Consider the following 16,834-nt stretch of genomic DNA (forward strand, 5'->3'; position numbering starts at 1 on the left):
TTTTAGTCAATAATAAAAGTTGTTGACATCAGGAACTTAATAAGTGTTAAGGAAGCAGAATGACAATCCAATTCAAGTAAGTGAGTTAATTCTAACATCACCACCAATACAAGTTTCAATAAAGGAGACATTTGTAAAGATTCTAATTGTAGCAAGGACCCAATTGCACCCTATATATGGTCTTTCAACCATGCATCAATCTTTGAAATATGTAGGCACCAAGGACCTAACCACACTCGAAGAATGGTTAGAAGCAGTTGAAGGTGTCATGGCCTTTTTTGAGATAACTTATAAATAGAATTATATGTCATCTATCTTTTCAAGGCAGATACTTGAGTTTAGTGGAATTTGATTGAGAAGACTTTCAAAGTTGTAGAGATGACATGGATCGAGTTCAGACGATTGTTTAAGGTTAAGTATAAAAGTGTTGATGTTACCTATATGCAAAGCCCAAGAGTTCCTATTAATATATACCCTAGGAACCAATGGTGTTATTGGTTTTAGTGTATTTAATCTTATAATAATATAAGAAAGAGTTCCTTTTTTTCACATTCATATATTGCTTCAGTTTTGATTATTAATTTTTTTATTAAATAAATTGTGTGTATATGAAGTGTTCGGATGATATGAATTCTCAAAAGATCAAATCATCGAAATGTCTCCTACCTACGTGATGTCAATTAGGCAATGATATCATATAGTAGACATACTAAATATTTTTTGTTGAACATCATGAGATGATATTAGTGTGATGTTGCATTAAATTTATACACTCATATACTATGTCTAAAGGTGTAAACATTTTGCATTAAACTATAATTAAGTTTAGGATTTTAAATTAAATAGTAATAAAATTCTTAGATATTTTATTTTATTGCTATTTTTTGTTTGTAGGAAATAGAACGAAAATCAGGAAGAATTGCAGAAAATAAATGAAGAAAATGAAAGAATCTTCAAAAGTTTCCTGATCGTATAAGGACTAAGTAGATGTTGAAGGAAGAACAAAGGAAATAATCTAGACCTATCAACATCAACAAATCAAGAAGGAGTGAATTTCGCGTTAGACAAAATCAGAAAAAGATCTACAACAATATTGAACGCGTAAGGATAAAGAAACCTATATAAAGCCACCAATTTCATAAGTGTAGAAAGACTTCCTCCATCAGAAATTTCAACTTTGTTAAACGACTCATTGAGTTCACTCTTTACCACTATCCACATAGCCTAGGCAACAAATTGGCAACACAAACAAACGTCAAGATTATTTAATTATTATTTATCTAAAAACAATAATTAAAACCTAAGGTAATATGATGATGACGACAAAATTGAAGATAATGGAGGTGGAGATGATGATGAAGAATGTGGTGGTGATGATCTAGGTGGAGATGATGATGATCATGAATGTGGTAATGTTGTTGGAGGTAGAATTGATGATGAAGATGGAGGTGGTGAAAAATCAAGTTTTGACCCACTAGTCATCGTGATGAGTGAGAAAAAAATGAAAATAGAGAGAACAAAAGAGAAAAAAAAGTAAAAAGAAGATCAAAGATAATATGATAATTAAAATCTTTGTATAGAGTTAGAGTCAAATTTCCATTAATGGGATTAGGTATTGGGTATGAAATATGATTTATACATTCAAAAGGTGGAAAAGGCTATAAGGTCAAACATTGGGTGGAAAAATCCCCTTTGGGTGAACAGTTATATGGCATTAGGGATTTAGGGGTAGTTTGGACATCAGCTTTGGTGGCAGCATTTGGTGTTTATCTTACAATCTCACTACCCATGGTGTAAGACATGTTCATTCCTGCTCAACAGTATTCACTTCTTTGTGAGTAATGTCATGTGGAATATCACTTTGAATACCAATAATAAAGTCATCCCCAATACACAATTTAATACTCATTACAAAGACACCTAATTTTATTCCTTTGTATCATTGGAACAGTTAAGGATGATCCCAAGCAAATTGCTCTTAAAATGCAACATTTCAACATCAAATTCATAAATTTAGCAGATCCCCTGCAGATATTCCTGGATTTTGTGGCTGTCAACTTTGCAGATTGGATTTCAGAAAAGTTAAAAAGACTATCATATTAAGACCTCATGTAGTCCGCGCAAAATCTGTTATTGAAAGAATGTACCACACAATGTCAAGATGAGTTATGAACTAAGGCAATTGAATCTTTTACTTCAAAACAAAATCCATTTACATTGTTAACATTGTAAATACCACCACTACACTGATAAACCACTCCAAACAATGGAAAACAAAATATCAGATCAGAAAACTTTTTTCAATGAATCCGAACTTTGTTCTAAATTAATTTTCTCAAATATCTGATGCCTCAAAAATTTAGGCTCACTTTACAGTCCGATTGACGATCATTAACTACCAATCAAATACTTGATTGATCAGCTTGTCTTCTGCCAATTTGTATAGCAACTGGTGACACGAAGAAATCTGTATATACAGTATACAAAAATCTAGCCGTGGCATTCCATGCTTAAACATAGTTGTCAATGGTGTTATCCAAACTTGCTTTTTGTTGGATTGAGTCTATCAGCCATATCTCATTTCTCTTTGAAGAATCATGAGACAACCTGCTTCTCACTTGCTTTGTAATAAAACATCTTCTGCACATAAAACATCATGTACCCTTGTGCAGCTCTCACAACGTTTTCATTGACTTGAGTGATCCAAGCATCATCACACTTGTACCATTGATTACTTAACCGCAAATAAGTCACATAGTGGCCTGCATCTAGCTTGCCTGTGTGAGTGACAACCGCAAACAACTCAAACTCTGAGGAGAGTTCACTCAAACTATCTGATTCATCCCCATCATAAGGAAAACACCTATTCCCAAATCGACCCCTTAAGATGGAAGAAGAAAGGTAAGGTGTCATGTCCAACGAAAGAGGAAACTGAAGGTAACGGTCAATCTTCCTCAACATTTTTCGAACAGAAGAATGCTCAAATCTTTTGATGTGGAAGCAAGAAACCAATGGAAGCTTTCTTATGGACATCTGTTTAAGAGACTCCTGCCTAACCTGACATTGTTGGCAGAAGAACTTTTGGTCAGACCCCAATCTTTCAGGTCTTGTAAACCGGTCCAAGCAACCCATCAAGGTAGATATTCCACAGTTTTGACTTGAATTCATGGAATCTGCCTCGCCATTGCAAGAATGATTTGACTTTGGCACTGTCTTTGCAGAACAGCCTTGATTTGGTTCCAAGTCCAGGGAGAAGTCAACACATGGGTCATATGTTGTTGATGTGAAACCACATGCCATACACATGACATCAGATCGCAAAATGCCAGAGAACACTTTATGAGCAATACAACATTCTCCACTGCCTGCACTACCAAGAAAAAAAAGGTTAGTAACATATTTGACATGTTGAACAAATGACTGAATATTTGAGCTGGCAGATGCTTCACAGGACATCTAAAATTTGAAATTATATATATACTCCTTTTACAAGAATTCTGCCATTATAAAAATGGGCATACATAATTTCCATGAATAAAACACAAGTCAATGAATATCTAGTGCACTAACAACACAAAATTCCAGTTTATTCTCCCAAAAACATACATAAGATCTACTCTTTAGCAAAAGTCAAATGGTACAGTAAAAATGTTGTTTGGAATCTTAGCTCTACACAAACTGAGAACCACTAAAACCTGATCTCCATAGTCAGAAAAAACCAACTAGCAACAAGTTAAAATACAACAATTGCAACACCTACATGGTAAAAGGGGTGAGAGAAAAGAAACTTGAATATGGGAAAAAAAAAAACATTCTGCCAAATAGCAGAAACTTTTATCCAGTTTGAAAGGGATTCCAAAATCTCTACCAATACTAGAGGGTGCTTGAAGGATTTTTGACACAAAGAAGAAAGGAGGATCAAAGTCCTCAAAATATTTCAGAAGGAAGTTTATCCTTGCAGAAAACCTAAGGCAACTCTTGCTCTTTCTCTAGGACTGGTATCAACTTTGTCATAATATAAGACACTATAAATGGCAAAGGTTGAGTTAACAAGATAATCATGAAGACAAGAGATCCCTATGATGAAACCAGTTGCTAGAAAAAGTTGACTTACAGGAGTGAAGCAGATGACATCATCAAGCCTGCAGGTTGAGGTTGAGTATTATCCCTAAATCTGGAAGCACTTGGCAACTCCTAGGGCAACAAACAAGGAACCTAAAACACTCACCCTGCAGTTAAATGTTGTGGTTACTTCTTAATCCTGAAAAAGGATTTTGGATCATCTTGATCACAAAGAAAACTAGAATATTACAGAGTCGGACATCAGAAGCACATTAAGTAATCTCTATATATATAATATTGAAGTCTTAGTGTGACAGCTAGTTTTATTCATGCTCCAAAAATATATCACTTTCAACAGTGACTTAATCAAGATTGGATTACACAATGTGTTCTTAATAATCTATACGCTGCTGCCATTATTTACTTCTTCTTTCCGCTTAAACCTCAAAGTTAGACAATCTAATGATCATGAGCTAAGCTGCTAATGGAGAATAATAATAGGCATGGAATTCCAATCTAAACTCAACAAATGGTATATATATGTCAGGTGATAAAGACAACGTACCAACTTTCAGCTTGACAAACACGCATGAGTACAACTAAACCATGATTAAAGAAAATATCTAAATATAAACAACAAAAGAAACATCAAGACAACTATAAGAGTGGCATTGGAGGGAACATTCTAAAAAAACCCAGCACAATTCTAACCACCCAACAAACCAGGTACAAAGCTACACTAAACCATCAACAAACTAAGTAGAAAGACACACTAAACCTTCCCAACTTTGATGCTTTGATCAATTTCACACACTCTTCAAGCACAAGAAAGGGTTCGACATTTTAATACCTCCAGCTATCGAATAAAACTGTCATATAGGCACTTTTTTTTCATTTTTCTCTTTTATCCACCTAAATCAATTCCTTCGCTTATCAGTGAAATGTAGATGAAGCTTGATCAACGGCACTGTATGACTGTCTCACTGAATACTGTTTTTTGCTATATCTAAAACCAATGGATCATGCTAACCAATGTATGAAGAAACAGAAGAAACATCCTACAACTATTAAAAAACAGCAATTTACCTTGACTTCGGGATTTTTGTTGATCCTTCTCTACCTTCTCATGGATCCCATCAAGCATGGATATGAAAAATTCATGAGCATCCTGTTGCTCATAACTTGCTAAGTTAGAAGCATGTTGCCACCAACTGCAACGCAAAAACAACAAATCTATCCCATTTCAAAAAGGGCCCTTTACAGCTCACAATCAAAAGATTTACCCATAGTAAATAAAGTAAAATAACAAATCCCATATTACCCATAATCCCACAGCATGTAATACAAGCTACAAACTTTTGTCTCACTCCATCTAATAACTCATAACAATCCCGGAAGGCAGATCACAACCAAAACAAACTAACCTATACAAGAATTTTGCTGGACTATACGGCGTCCGATCCCCCGAAAACACGGCGGAAAACATGGCGTCCATGTCACAAGCCAAACACAACCTAACGCCATTCTTGGACTGGCAATAGTACCGGTTATGCCTGTCACTCAAAAAGTAATTTCTCAACGGCGGAGTATGAAACAATGCCTGTAACACCGAGTTCATAAAACAAGTGTTCCCCAAATTATTAAGTCCACGTAATCCCCGCGGCAGATTGCTGCAACTCCCGTTCAGAGTACCAATTGGGCTTGCGTTATTAGCCAGCAAGGCCCGTTCTCGTAAATCTGGGCTCCAAGGACGGTAATCGATACGTCGTCGTTTCCGTAGATTTTCAGGTTTTAACGGCTGGATTGAACTTGTCGAGTGGGCCAGAACCACCGCCGCGTCGAAATCACGATCGTACACCTGGTCACCGCACGCGCAGCAGAAGAGCTCGGCCCGATCCACATCCACGGCGATCTCGTGACCCGAAGGAACACACCGCGATGAGGCGTGAGCCTCCGCGTGGGAGGAATGTGGATGGGCGTGACAGCTGATGCAGGCACAGGCCACGCAGGCGAATAGGCGGGGTTTCGATGCGTCGCCGCACGCGCCGCAACGGGGCACCTCGGAGGGGTCACGGCGGATGGCTGCGCGACCGCCGGGGGGTTTGATGCGGAGGCAGTCTTGCAGGGCTCGGAATGGTTTGGAGCCGTTACGGGTGCGGAAGTCGGCGAGATGGGGACATGGTTGGGGAAAGATCTGACCGTTGATTTTGTGGTGGTGATTGATCTTGGATGACATGGTGATGAAAATTGGCGGTGTAAACCCTAGATTTGTAGGATAACATAAGGGTGATGGATGGATGGATGGATGGGATTGAGGGATGAGATCAACGGCTAAGATGGAGGGCACGGGTGTGAAGGAGCACGAGGACTGATGCGGACGAATTAAAGTAAGCGTGGGAGTGTGAGAATAATGTTTCGTCAGGTGGGGATTCTTATGTACTTATACTCGAAAAAAATAATTTTGTCTTTTTTTTCTTTTCTTATTTAATTTGAATACTTTAATATTTATAATTAATTTTTTTTAGTATCTTGAACTTAATTTGGTTTCTCCGAAAAGATAAACCTTAAAATACAATTATCAGTTTTATAAATACGGTAAAAACTCAAACTCAAGTCTTCTCTTTAAAAATTATAATATTTTATCAATTTTATTAATATATAAAATATATTATTATATTATTTTTTCTATTTTCAAGGTTTGTTATGCCAGTGTTATATGGTAAACTCTGATATGCAAGGTATCTCCCAAAGGGACGTTCCTTCAAAGAAATATGTCTGAGCAAGTGTGACCAATAATTAGTTATAGAATTTGTGATCAAAGAACATCCTTTTTTGGACATATATCAAGAAATGCGAATAAACCTTCCATTTTGCAACTAGCAAATATGTTCGAAATCTTTCAAAAGAATTTTCTTATTCTCTTATGTGATTATAAAGGAAAGTTATATCCTCGTTTTCAATTAAAATAATTTCATTATTGTAAGTATTCCTTTTTAATTCAATCAAAATATGAATAAATTTTTAATATCATAAATGAATTAAGAATTTTCAAATATTACTATTTGATTATAGTTTCTCCTCTCAAGTCTTATAAATATAAAAACCCAATACAAGAGGAGGTTCGAACTAGACATATTCGAGTAGAGCTGCACATACATAAGTTATCTAGCTAATCACCTTGTGTAGTCTCTTATACACATATTCTCTTTAAGGTACTTTGTATTATCGATTAATAATTAAACCGTGGACATAGAATTTGTAAAACTAATATGGCTAAATTACTCTTATACAGGTGAATAGGAGTTATAAAAATTATTGCATACTTAAATACTTAATCAAACTAAATCAATATTAACACTTATATAAGCAAGGGAACAATAAGTAAAATGTTGTAATTTACATAAAGAGAATAAAAGATTACTCAAACGATTTATAGTGATTTGAAACTTCTATCTCAAACCTCTCATATCCACTTCTTTAAGAATATACATCTACAGAGAGGTGTTATACCTATGCAGAGGATTCGTCATTTACCACATATCCCCATGGAGAGGTGTGTACCAACAAAGAGGCTTTATGAGAGAGTACATGGACTTTACCCACAGAATAGTATTAGGATAAATTTATACATATTTTGAACTGTGATAATTTGAGAGACTAAGTCATATGGTCAAGGTGTTGAGTATCTACCTTAAACTAGTCCAATCGGCATACATACTTTGATGAATTTATGATACTGATTTGAAAAATTCTTTCACCAAATGATTTTGAAAAAGATGATTTTATGTACATTTGCATTTCATGTCATTAGAGTCTAGGTTTAGAGATTTGTCATGGATGATGAGAGAGAAAACAAGTAGGAAATGAGATATTAGAAATGTGAAAATGAATCAAAAGAAATATCGTAGAAGTAAAGACTCTTACTTAATGTTTTTTATTCGCTTATGTTTATTTTATATTTTGCAAACGATAGTGATTTGGTAATTGCGTGACAACATGTCAACTATGGATAATGTATTAGAGAGACATTTGTTATTAGTTGTTCCTTAAGTTATTTATGTGGATGTTTATTTATCGTTCATTGATATATAAAACAAATATTTGATTACACACTTTTAGTTATTGTGATTTAATATATCATCTTTTATTTTTTTTTTATATTTTTCTTTTTTAAAAGGGTATTTTTTGAATTGTTTATAATAATTATTATGATTTTCCTTTATCATGCATTAATAGGAAAAAGAAGTAGAATCAGTCTTTAAAGGATAAAACTTCTAGAGAGAGCTCTCATAAGACTATGGTAAATCAATAAAATATTTATCACTTTCGAATATGAAATCAAATATATCAATTAGACATACTAACAGATGTCAATGATCACTTAAATTTGTTTATTTAATTGGATTGAGTTTTGGATCAAAGCAATACCATATGGTTGATGCTACATAAGTTATCTAATGCAAATTAAGGATAATATGAGGTATTTAGTACTTTTGTGTCTCAACCTTGATAAAATATCAATTGATTAAATGATCAAATTATACAGTAATCGTATTATTGATAAGTTCTTGTCTATCGATAACACTTTATCATTTGGGTGATCATGATACCTTGTTAGAGATTAGTCTTGATCTATATGTGCACGATTAATTGATTATAAATTCATCATGAATCCACTCACTACTAATATGATAAAAAGTCTATAGATTATACATAAAAGTAGTTATTCATTAGCTCTATAGGTCTTGGGTTATATAGAGTAAATCGTGTTCGTAATTTGAAATGATGGTTTCAAGCTCGATAAAATTATTGGATTTAAGTGTGATCTTATCTACTTAAGGGACCGCACTAAAATAACCCAAACATGAAGGGATTGAATTGAAATAATTAAGAGTTAACATTATTCAAATTGAATAAACGATATTTAAATATTAGAAAAATAACAGAGCAACGTAAACAAGTATTCCAATTGAAGGAACAACTGTTCCTTATTTCTAGTTGACCTTATCTAATATCTTATTTTGTGTTTTAAGTGTTAATCATAGAATTAATTATGATTGATTCGATATTACCTGAACAACCATAGATGCCTTAAGAACGATCATTTCGATGACATGTCATACAATTAAAACAATTGTACCATGCTTGTAACGAGCACTTCACTCCCGTTAAATATCCATTCAAATGTCTATATAAATAAACTATATTATGAACCATCTAGTTTTTGATATTATCTAAAACTCTCAAACATGTTTTTTATATTCAAAAGAAAGTCTAGTCAAACCTGTAGTTAGGGTTGGACTCGAACCGAGCTCGTTCTAGCTTGAGCTATTCGCCAAATTTTTCAATTATAAATTTTGATACAAAACGACGTCGTTTTGACTAATATGTATTAAAACGACTTCATTTTGACTAATATATATTAAAACGACTTCATTTTAATAACGAAAAATGAGTCGAACCGAGTTCAAGCTTGACTTTCACGAGTTCAAGCTTTAACTCAAGCTTAATTACATGTAAATTGAGCCGAGCTCGAACTCAGCTCGGCTCAACTCGAATCTAGCCCTACCTCTAATACATTCAATATATAAACCTTCCTTTAATTAAAAAAAAAAAAAAGAAGAGAAACTTAAAACTTTAAAAAAACTAAATTCAAACTAATATTCAATTATAAAATTTGTATAATTCATCATGAAAACAGTTACAACTAATTTGCTTTGTTATTTTGCAGAATTAAGAAAAAAAAAAAACTTCAAACGAACAAATACACTAAATATAATTATAGGAATATGATTTACCCTTATAATAGGGTTATAATTTTATAAGCTTATGTAGCAATAAAATAGACTAACGAGGTATTTGGTTAAGAAAAAAAAATTATTTTGGTAATATGTAATCTAATTTTCATTTTTACATAAAATATTAAAATATTATTAAGGTATTTTAATTTTTTTATAATTATATTATTAAATATTAATATTTTAAGAAAAAAATAATCTCTATATGAATAAAATAATTATATCTAAAATATTTAAGTAAAATAATATTTTAATATTTTTTACCTTAAAACAAACACAATAATTATTTATCTTAATTAATTTTTATCAAATATATAAAAATTTTATATATAGTAATTTTTTAGATAATTTATATTTGTGGTAATTTTATTTTTAATAATAAAATATTATAAAAATCAAACGCACTCTAAATGCATTTATTGAAAATAGTTAAATAAATATTTTATATTCAAGATTTAAAGTGTATTTCAAAGTTCTCATTAGATGTGTTCATGGGCTAGGTCAAGTCAGCTCTAACGCAGCTTATAGGACCCATGGGTCAATTGGGTCGGGCCTAAGACTCATTATAATGACTGGCCTTCGGATTGAGTTGACTTATGAGATACATAAGGCCAATGACCAGACCCAATTTATATATGCCCGTCACTATTTAATTAATTTTTTATATTATAAGTATTAATTAACTGATTAATTTTTTTATTTTTTAAATTATATAAACAGTAAGCCAAAACTGGTCTACAGGTCTTATATCCCAACACACCACTTTATCCGAAAGGCCCATAGATTGGATTTAACATATTACAATATCAAACCAAACGATAGGTTAACCTGACTTAATTGACGTATCTAATTTTCATCTACTGTTTTTTGCCATTGTTTATTAGTGTTCTCCTCTGACATGTTATACCATAGGATTATAGCTTATGTAAAAACATGAAAGATTTCGGCTTAATAAAGCAAGCAGAAATATAATAATTTCTAACTATTTTATTTATAAGAAACTAAAGCAATAATACTTAGCAAAAAAAACCTAAAGCAATAATAATAACAATGTTAGTTAGTTTGTATTAATTTATTATGCATGAACAATGGTTTACCATCTCAATATTGTTATTCATGTCTACATGCGACGGCTGCTTAGTTTTATTTTGTCGTTACAATGGTTGTCGTTGGAGACTAAGTCCATGTCGTTGCCATTCTATCCATTTTTTATTATTTTTTCGTTTTTGTTTAGTTACTTACCAAATTATTAGCACGAGTAATATTATAAATAGAAATAATATATATAAATATTGATATATTACTATATAATTAGATTATTTTAAATTAAAGATAAAATAATACTCAATCACATAACGATATATTATTATTTGTATATAAAATTATACATATTATTTATATATATATAATTTTATTAAATTAGGACATTCGAATAGTATATGTTGCCTTTTTTTTTGGGGTTACCTCCATATTTTTCTACGGTTTGATATCTCTTGAACTATATTTACTTGATAAAAGATCATACTCTGGTTAATCAACTCATTAAGTTTCATGGTTTGTTTGATTTTTATTTCCACATAAAATTTTGCTTATTACAACTTTGGCATTCTTTAAGCAAGCTTGAGTTTAAGAGTTTAATATTTTCAACCTTGCGTTTTAAGAGTGTTTGGCTAAAAAATCATGAGCTTAAAAATTTTGATTTGAATAAACTAAAATGATGTTATTTTAACAAATACACATAAAAATGATATTGTTTTAGTATAAAACTGAGCTTAAATTTTGATTTGAGCTTGAACTTAGACTCGATTCCTTTCAAATGAACCAAACTCAAACATCTATGAAACAAGATCAACAAACTTATGTGTGAGCTTATACCGACTCAAATCCGGTCCTAAACTTTGGTATCAAAGCTAGGATAAAACTATTTTAAGAAGTAGGAAACCTTGAGAAAGACTAGGTAACTTCAGGGATCAGCCAAAAAGAGTAGTTTCGGGGACATATTATCAAGCAGATGAAGACATTTATGTAATAGAATTTGACGAGGACATACTAAGAAGCAAATGAAAAGTTGCACAAAAGTCAAACTAAATTGGAAAGAATGGTCAACACCAACAAATTAAGCTGATTGCCTATTTTAGCGATTTTGTGCCTAACACTTAGAAATTAGATTTTACAAAATTTGATAAGAAAATGACCCAACAATCTAGTCTAGGTTTGGAAGGCCAAAAATTAGTTTGTCGTCCATGAAATCATCGAGTTGCAAAAAGAAACACTGCCTTGTTGATTCTTGCTTCCAAAAACTAGATCAAGAGCTCGTATATATGAATTGAAAAGATTTTCAGTTTGAGATTGTAATTCGATCAATTCGAAAGTCACTCTAGGGAGTTGATTACTTTGTTAAAAATGAAATCAATTTTAGAGTATTAAAACAGGCTTTAACTGGCGTTGACCAAGATAAGGCTGTGATAAGCCCGCCTAGCGAACCAAACTATAAACTTAGTATAATAATTAGGCTAGTGAGGCTGTTCGAAAGATATGATTTAATATAAAGAAGAAGTAACACTTGAGTAAGTATTCATTGTCAATATACCAAGAACAAATTATATCTTAACAACCCCAAGAGTAGTTTGAATGATAAAAATAAAAACTTCATATATAAAAGAGAATGAATTTGAGTCTTCTCTGATGATATATCAAGATATAACTCTTGATCTACTTGGTTCAATGATTGTGGAGTCGAAAGTTTGTCACAAAATGAGTTTATCTATGTCCTAATTCAAAGGGCAAGATAGACAAATCCAATAGAATGAGACAGAGGAATCCATCCCAACAATAGTCATTACTCCCTTGAGAGCTCAAACTCAAGCTCAATTCGAATTCAACCCTAAGTTGTGCCAGATGTAACCCCTTAACTTGGATTACAATCGGATATAATTCAAAACCAAATAATTAACAAAGCCTCCCAAGGAAACTTCTTTTTTCCCCTCCCACTCCTTCCTTTTCTTTGCCCTCAAAAATTGAAGAAAACATGAACATTTATTTTCACAAAAAAAGATACAACGAATTTGGCAATTTACATATAGAAAGTTTGACTCTCAAGTTTCACTATCAACACAGGATAGTCTTCAATGTAAAAGATTTCAACACGGGATCAAGTGACAGTTTAAAACAGAAAAGATTTTTCGCAGCTTATCATTAGAGAATATCTGCAACAGAATTTTCACAGCTTACCATGAGAAGAATCCATCATACAGCTACCTGTTGATTGGAAATAAAGCAATCTATTCAAGGAACAATGATGTTCATGAATTTCCTCTTGGCAAATGCCAACCACCATTTATTTGGAGTGCCATTAGGTCTATATGCAACACTCAACAGTCTCCCACTAGTTTCCTCTCTTATCTGCTTCAGATAATTTCTAAGAAGCTCTGCATTTTTTAATCCAAAGTCAAAAACAATTAAACAAATCAATGTCTGAGTACTCAATGTAGTCAATCAAATCGCATTGTGTCAAGTATTATAAACTAGACTGAACCTGAACATTTTGACAGGTTATGTGACTGTAAACATATCGTACATTAATATAACTGACAAATCGAGTAATTGTAAGTGGAGGTTATAGCATAGGGGAAAAAAGTTGTTTCTTTATACCTACCCTAATACCTTTGGATAGGCACATGACGAAACTACTTTCAAATATTATAAACTTCAACAACTTTTATTAAGAACATCAGACTGTGATATCATATGATGGAGCAACAGGTCATGCCAAACAACTTTTATTAAAAATCAATCCTCCAAGGGGCAGATTCGCCGAGTGACTAAACACTTAATTGAATATTGATCACAATTGTAAGGCAAGCATTACAGTTTCAGCAAAGTACCTTCCGGATAATTAGAAATAATGAAATAAGCTGAAGACACAAGGAAAACCAATTTAATTATGCTCAAGATTATCATTCTTACACGTACTTTTCAATTCAGAGAAACAAGGTGAACAAACAACAGGGGAGGGGGTGTTTAAGCCCTACGTGCATGACAATTTGAGCAATAGAAAGAAATCATTGTCATTTAACAATGGTACTAATCATATTGAAACCAAAAATTTTCAAGTCAACTGTAGGATGAGATATAACATAGATTTTTTTTTTTTTTTTTTTTTACAAAATTAAAAGAAATTAGTATTAGAGCTACCGATGAAAACATCTTAAGTAGAATGTTAAAAGGCAACAATATCATCATGAAGTGCAAAGAATGAGATGATTAATTAAACATGACCTAAATGATGTAACTTGGAAAAAAGTTACACAAATTCTTGAGCAATTCAATAAGCTCTATGACATACAAGTAATACTAAATGCATATATAGACATGAATGAGCTTTACCTGCTTCCTTTTGTGATTGGGGAAGAGGGAAAAGGCCCGGAAAAGGAAAATTAGGCTCACCAGGCACAGGAACCTTTTCCAAGCCCAAGTTAATGATGGCTTTAGTTCCCTCAGCCAAGGTTCTGCAACCCTCAAGCCTCTTCAAAGCCACATTTATGTAGAATGTCAAGTATATAAGAAGCTTATCAGCCAAGCTCTTAATATCAAAGTTTCTAAAGAAGACATTTGCCCGAAAGAATGTGATAGCTTCATCAACAATATCAGTTCTATCTGGAAAAAAAAAATGTCATTATCAAACAAAAAGCCAAAAGAGTGAATCTTTTAGAAATTAAAATAAAAATATAACCTTGATCAGAGGCCGGGGCAGGACCCTTTATATGGCTTTTCAAAGGAAGTAAAGGACACCCACAAGCTTTAGTAATTCCTTCTTCATCCACAAAACTTGAGTGATAAACCTATTAAGAAAAAACACCATCTCTAACTTCTGGAAGCACATCGCTCATTTACATAACCTCTAGAACTAAGGCACCAAACATAAAATTAATCAAATTCCTATTTTTCAAAAACCTAGAAGGCCATTGAACCTATTTAGCAAGTTTATGTACAAACTGTAATTAATAAACTATGTAATTTAAATATGGAACTTACAGTTTCAATTGCTTAATCATCACATAAGGCTAATACTGAATAATAAACATAGAAAATGTTTGAGAAAATTAAATTGGGAAAAGTTCTCATACCATTTGCTAATATATGAAGGTAGAAGAATCAGATTTTGACCAAACTCCTGCAGAAATGAAAATTGCAATTTTTAAAACAACTAAAATTTGTGAGGAAAATTGAATATTTACTACTTTACATGTTGATAGGATTGGCAATGATGGGACATCCAAGGAAGTGGAGTCATGATAGAACAAATCACATCTTTTATATATATATTGCCAGCACATATATGTAAATGACATAGTTTACCCTTTCAAACAATTATAAATTACAATTATATTATTTGAACTTAAGTAGGGAAATGATATTCATGATCCTAGCCACACTAATGTTTTAAAACCTAGCCTCACCTCTCCCAAGCATATCTAAGTCTATAGACCTTACAATTTTAAAGGCAATAATAACCTTTTAAGTATAAACCAAAACTTGCAGGTTTATAGAACATTAAAATGCATTTACTTCAAATGAATCAATGACTACAGTAACAAATGATAGGCTCAGAGTGAAACAAAAGAAAACTGTTGGTGGTGTTGATAGATTCAAATGATTTTTAGTCACAAAACAATTTCCTGACAAACAAACAGAACCTACAGAAAACAAAACATATAAAATTCACATCTTTATACAACAATGCTGATAAGCATTTAAGTACCGCACTTCATCACACCATAACAAATCAACCAAGAAAATTATCTTATCCTGAGTTCTTATGAAAAAATTCTACAGTAATCTAGATCAAATTTTGGTTCATCACATCACATGAATTAATTTCTAAGTCTCGTAATATAACCCAGGACACAAACAGACCTCGATGAAACTTATATCATATCTTCAGACAAACAAACTAATAACCATTCAATAAACAATGCCCAATTCCTTCATTGATCAAACAATAAAAACATCGAATATTTAGAAACATCAAAGCAGCTACAACACACAAGAAAAAAAAAAAATCATATTCACGGAAAAGCAAAATAATGCAAAGATTTTATTTTATTTTTTAAAAAATTTGCAGACACTGTTATTATCTGACATTCCAACTAACATCCGTTGTAATCCACAATTCAGAGAAGTGATTTTCAACAGGATGCTAATTGAGGACTCAAAACAAGAAATGGATTTAAATTTAATCTGCTCGGCTAGAATGCGAAAATTACCTAGATCAATTAAAGTCCAACAAGAGGATTTCAGAAATCCTGATTAAGGACATGTCGCATGTTGCTATTGACAATGTAAAACATTACCTATTAATAGCTTGAAACAATGAAACGGCCATCTATAGAAAATTAAAAAGAATTTAAAATTAAAAAAAAAAAATACTCAACTTACCACAGACTACGCTTCGTCAGCTCCCGTGCAGAAGCAAACGCTGTGTTCCAGCTGCGTCTCCGACCGTGCGTGACCTAGACAAAGTTTATGGAAGCGTCGTCGTCAGTTTGCTGGATCAAATCGTTTCGTCACCAGATTCCTTGCTTCGGAGAGAGAGAATTTGTGAGAAAATGAATCTTAGAGAGAAAGGACTTGAAAAAGAATCAGTTTTGAGAGAACAGAAACTAATTAACTTAAGGGCAATGCCGCTTAAATGTACACAAATATTTTACACTTAAGATTTAGTGAATTGGTAAATTTTTACATATTAATTTTAAAAAAATCAAATAATTATCTATTTATTAAAATTTATTATAAAGTTAAGAATAAAAATGTTATTTAATAAAAATACTTAAAAAATAAAAAATTTATCATATTTCTCCCTTAAATTTAAAAATTTAATAATTTCTTTTTAACCTAAGGTTTGAAAAGTAACTAAATCCCCCTTAAAGTTTTGTTTTCCCTTCTCCAATGACCACCTCAATCCTGACCGATAA

General features: G+C 32.3%; 2 protein-coding genes across 5 annotated transcripts; both read right to left on the reverse strand.

Moving 5' to 3' along the window:
- Positions 1-2,166: 2,166 nt before the first annotated feature.
- LOC123200912 (ubiquitin C-terminal hydrolase 22-like) lies at positions 2,167-6,480 on the reverse strand. The gene is made up of 3 exons (XM_044616295.1): positions 5,487-6,480; positions 5,149-5,273; positions 2,167-3,365 (listed from the first exon to the last, which is right to left on the reverse strand). The coding sequence occupies exons 1-3, from the start codon at positions 6,296-6,298 to the stop codon at positions 2,596-2,598; spliced, it is 1,707 nt and encodes a 568-aa protein (XP_044472230.1). The 5' UTR covers positions 6,299-6,480; the 3' UTR covers positions 2,167-2,595.
- Positions 6,481-12,877: 6,397 nt separating this feature from the next.
- Positions 12,878-16,528, reverse strand: LOC123199942 (actin-related protein 2/3 complex subunit 3). 4 transcript variants are annotated; one of them, XM_044614997.1, is made up of 6 exons: positions 16,299-16,528; positions 16,127-16,190; positions 14,987-15,033; positions 14,593-14,701; positions 14,247-14,516; positions 12,878-13,288 (listed from the first exon to the last, which is right to left on the reverse strand). In XM_044614997.1, exons 3-6 carry the CDS (start codon positions 14,987-14,989, stop codon positions 13,146-13,148), a joined length of 525 nt encoding a protein of 174 aa, XP_044470932.1. In that variant the 5' UTR covers positions 14,990-15,033; positions 16,127-16,190; positions 16,299-16,528; the 3' UTR covers positions 12,878-13,145. The 4 variants fall into 4 exon arrangements, with proteins under 4 accessions (XP_044470932.1, XP_044470934.1, XP_044470933.1 ...); XM_044614999.1 differs by having other exon boundaries at positions 16,127-16,213; XM_044614998.1 differs by lacking the exon at positions 16,127-16,190 and having other exon boundaries at positions 16,294-16,528.
- Positions 16,529-16,834: the final 306 nt, after the last annotated feature.

The sequence above is a fragment of the Mangifera indica genome, chromosome 17, assembly GCF_011075055.1.
Source record: "Mangifera indica cultivar Alphonso chromosome 17, CATAS_Mindica_2.1, whole genome shotgun sequence".
Lineage (NCBI taxonomy): Eukaryota > Viridiplantae > Streptophyta > Magnoliopsida > Sapindales > Anacardiaceae > Mangifera > Mangifera indica.

Bases quoted from the DNA above. Each gene is read 5' to 3' on its own strand.
- LOC123200912 (XM_044616295.1), bottom strand. From the start codon at position 6,298: ATGTCATCCAAGATCAATCACCACCACAAAATCAACGGTCAGATCTTT. The intron at 5,274-5,486 runs GTTAGTTTGTTT...TTTGCGTTGCAG, and splicing joins CCAGCAAAATTCTTGTATAG to TTGGTGGCAACATGCTTCTA. The intron at 3,366-5,148 runs GTAAATTGCTGT...TTGGTAGTGCAG, and splicing joins ACAAAAATCCCGAAGTCAAG to GCAGTGGAGAATGTTGTATT.
- LOC123199942 (XM_044614997.1), bottom strand. The intron at 14,517-14,592 runs GTTATATTTTTA...TTTTTTTTCCAG, and splicing joins TGCCCCGGCCTCTGATCAAG to ATAGAACTGATATTGTTGAT. The intron at 13,289-14,246 runs GTAAAGCTCATT...TAAAAAATGCAG, and splicing joins CCAATCACAAAAGGAAGCAG to AGCTTCTTAGAAATTATCTG.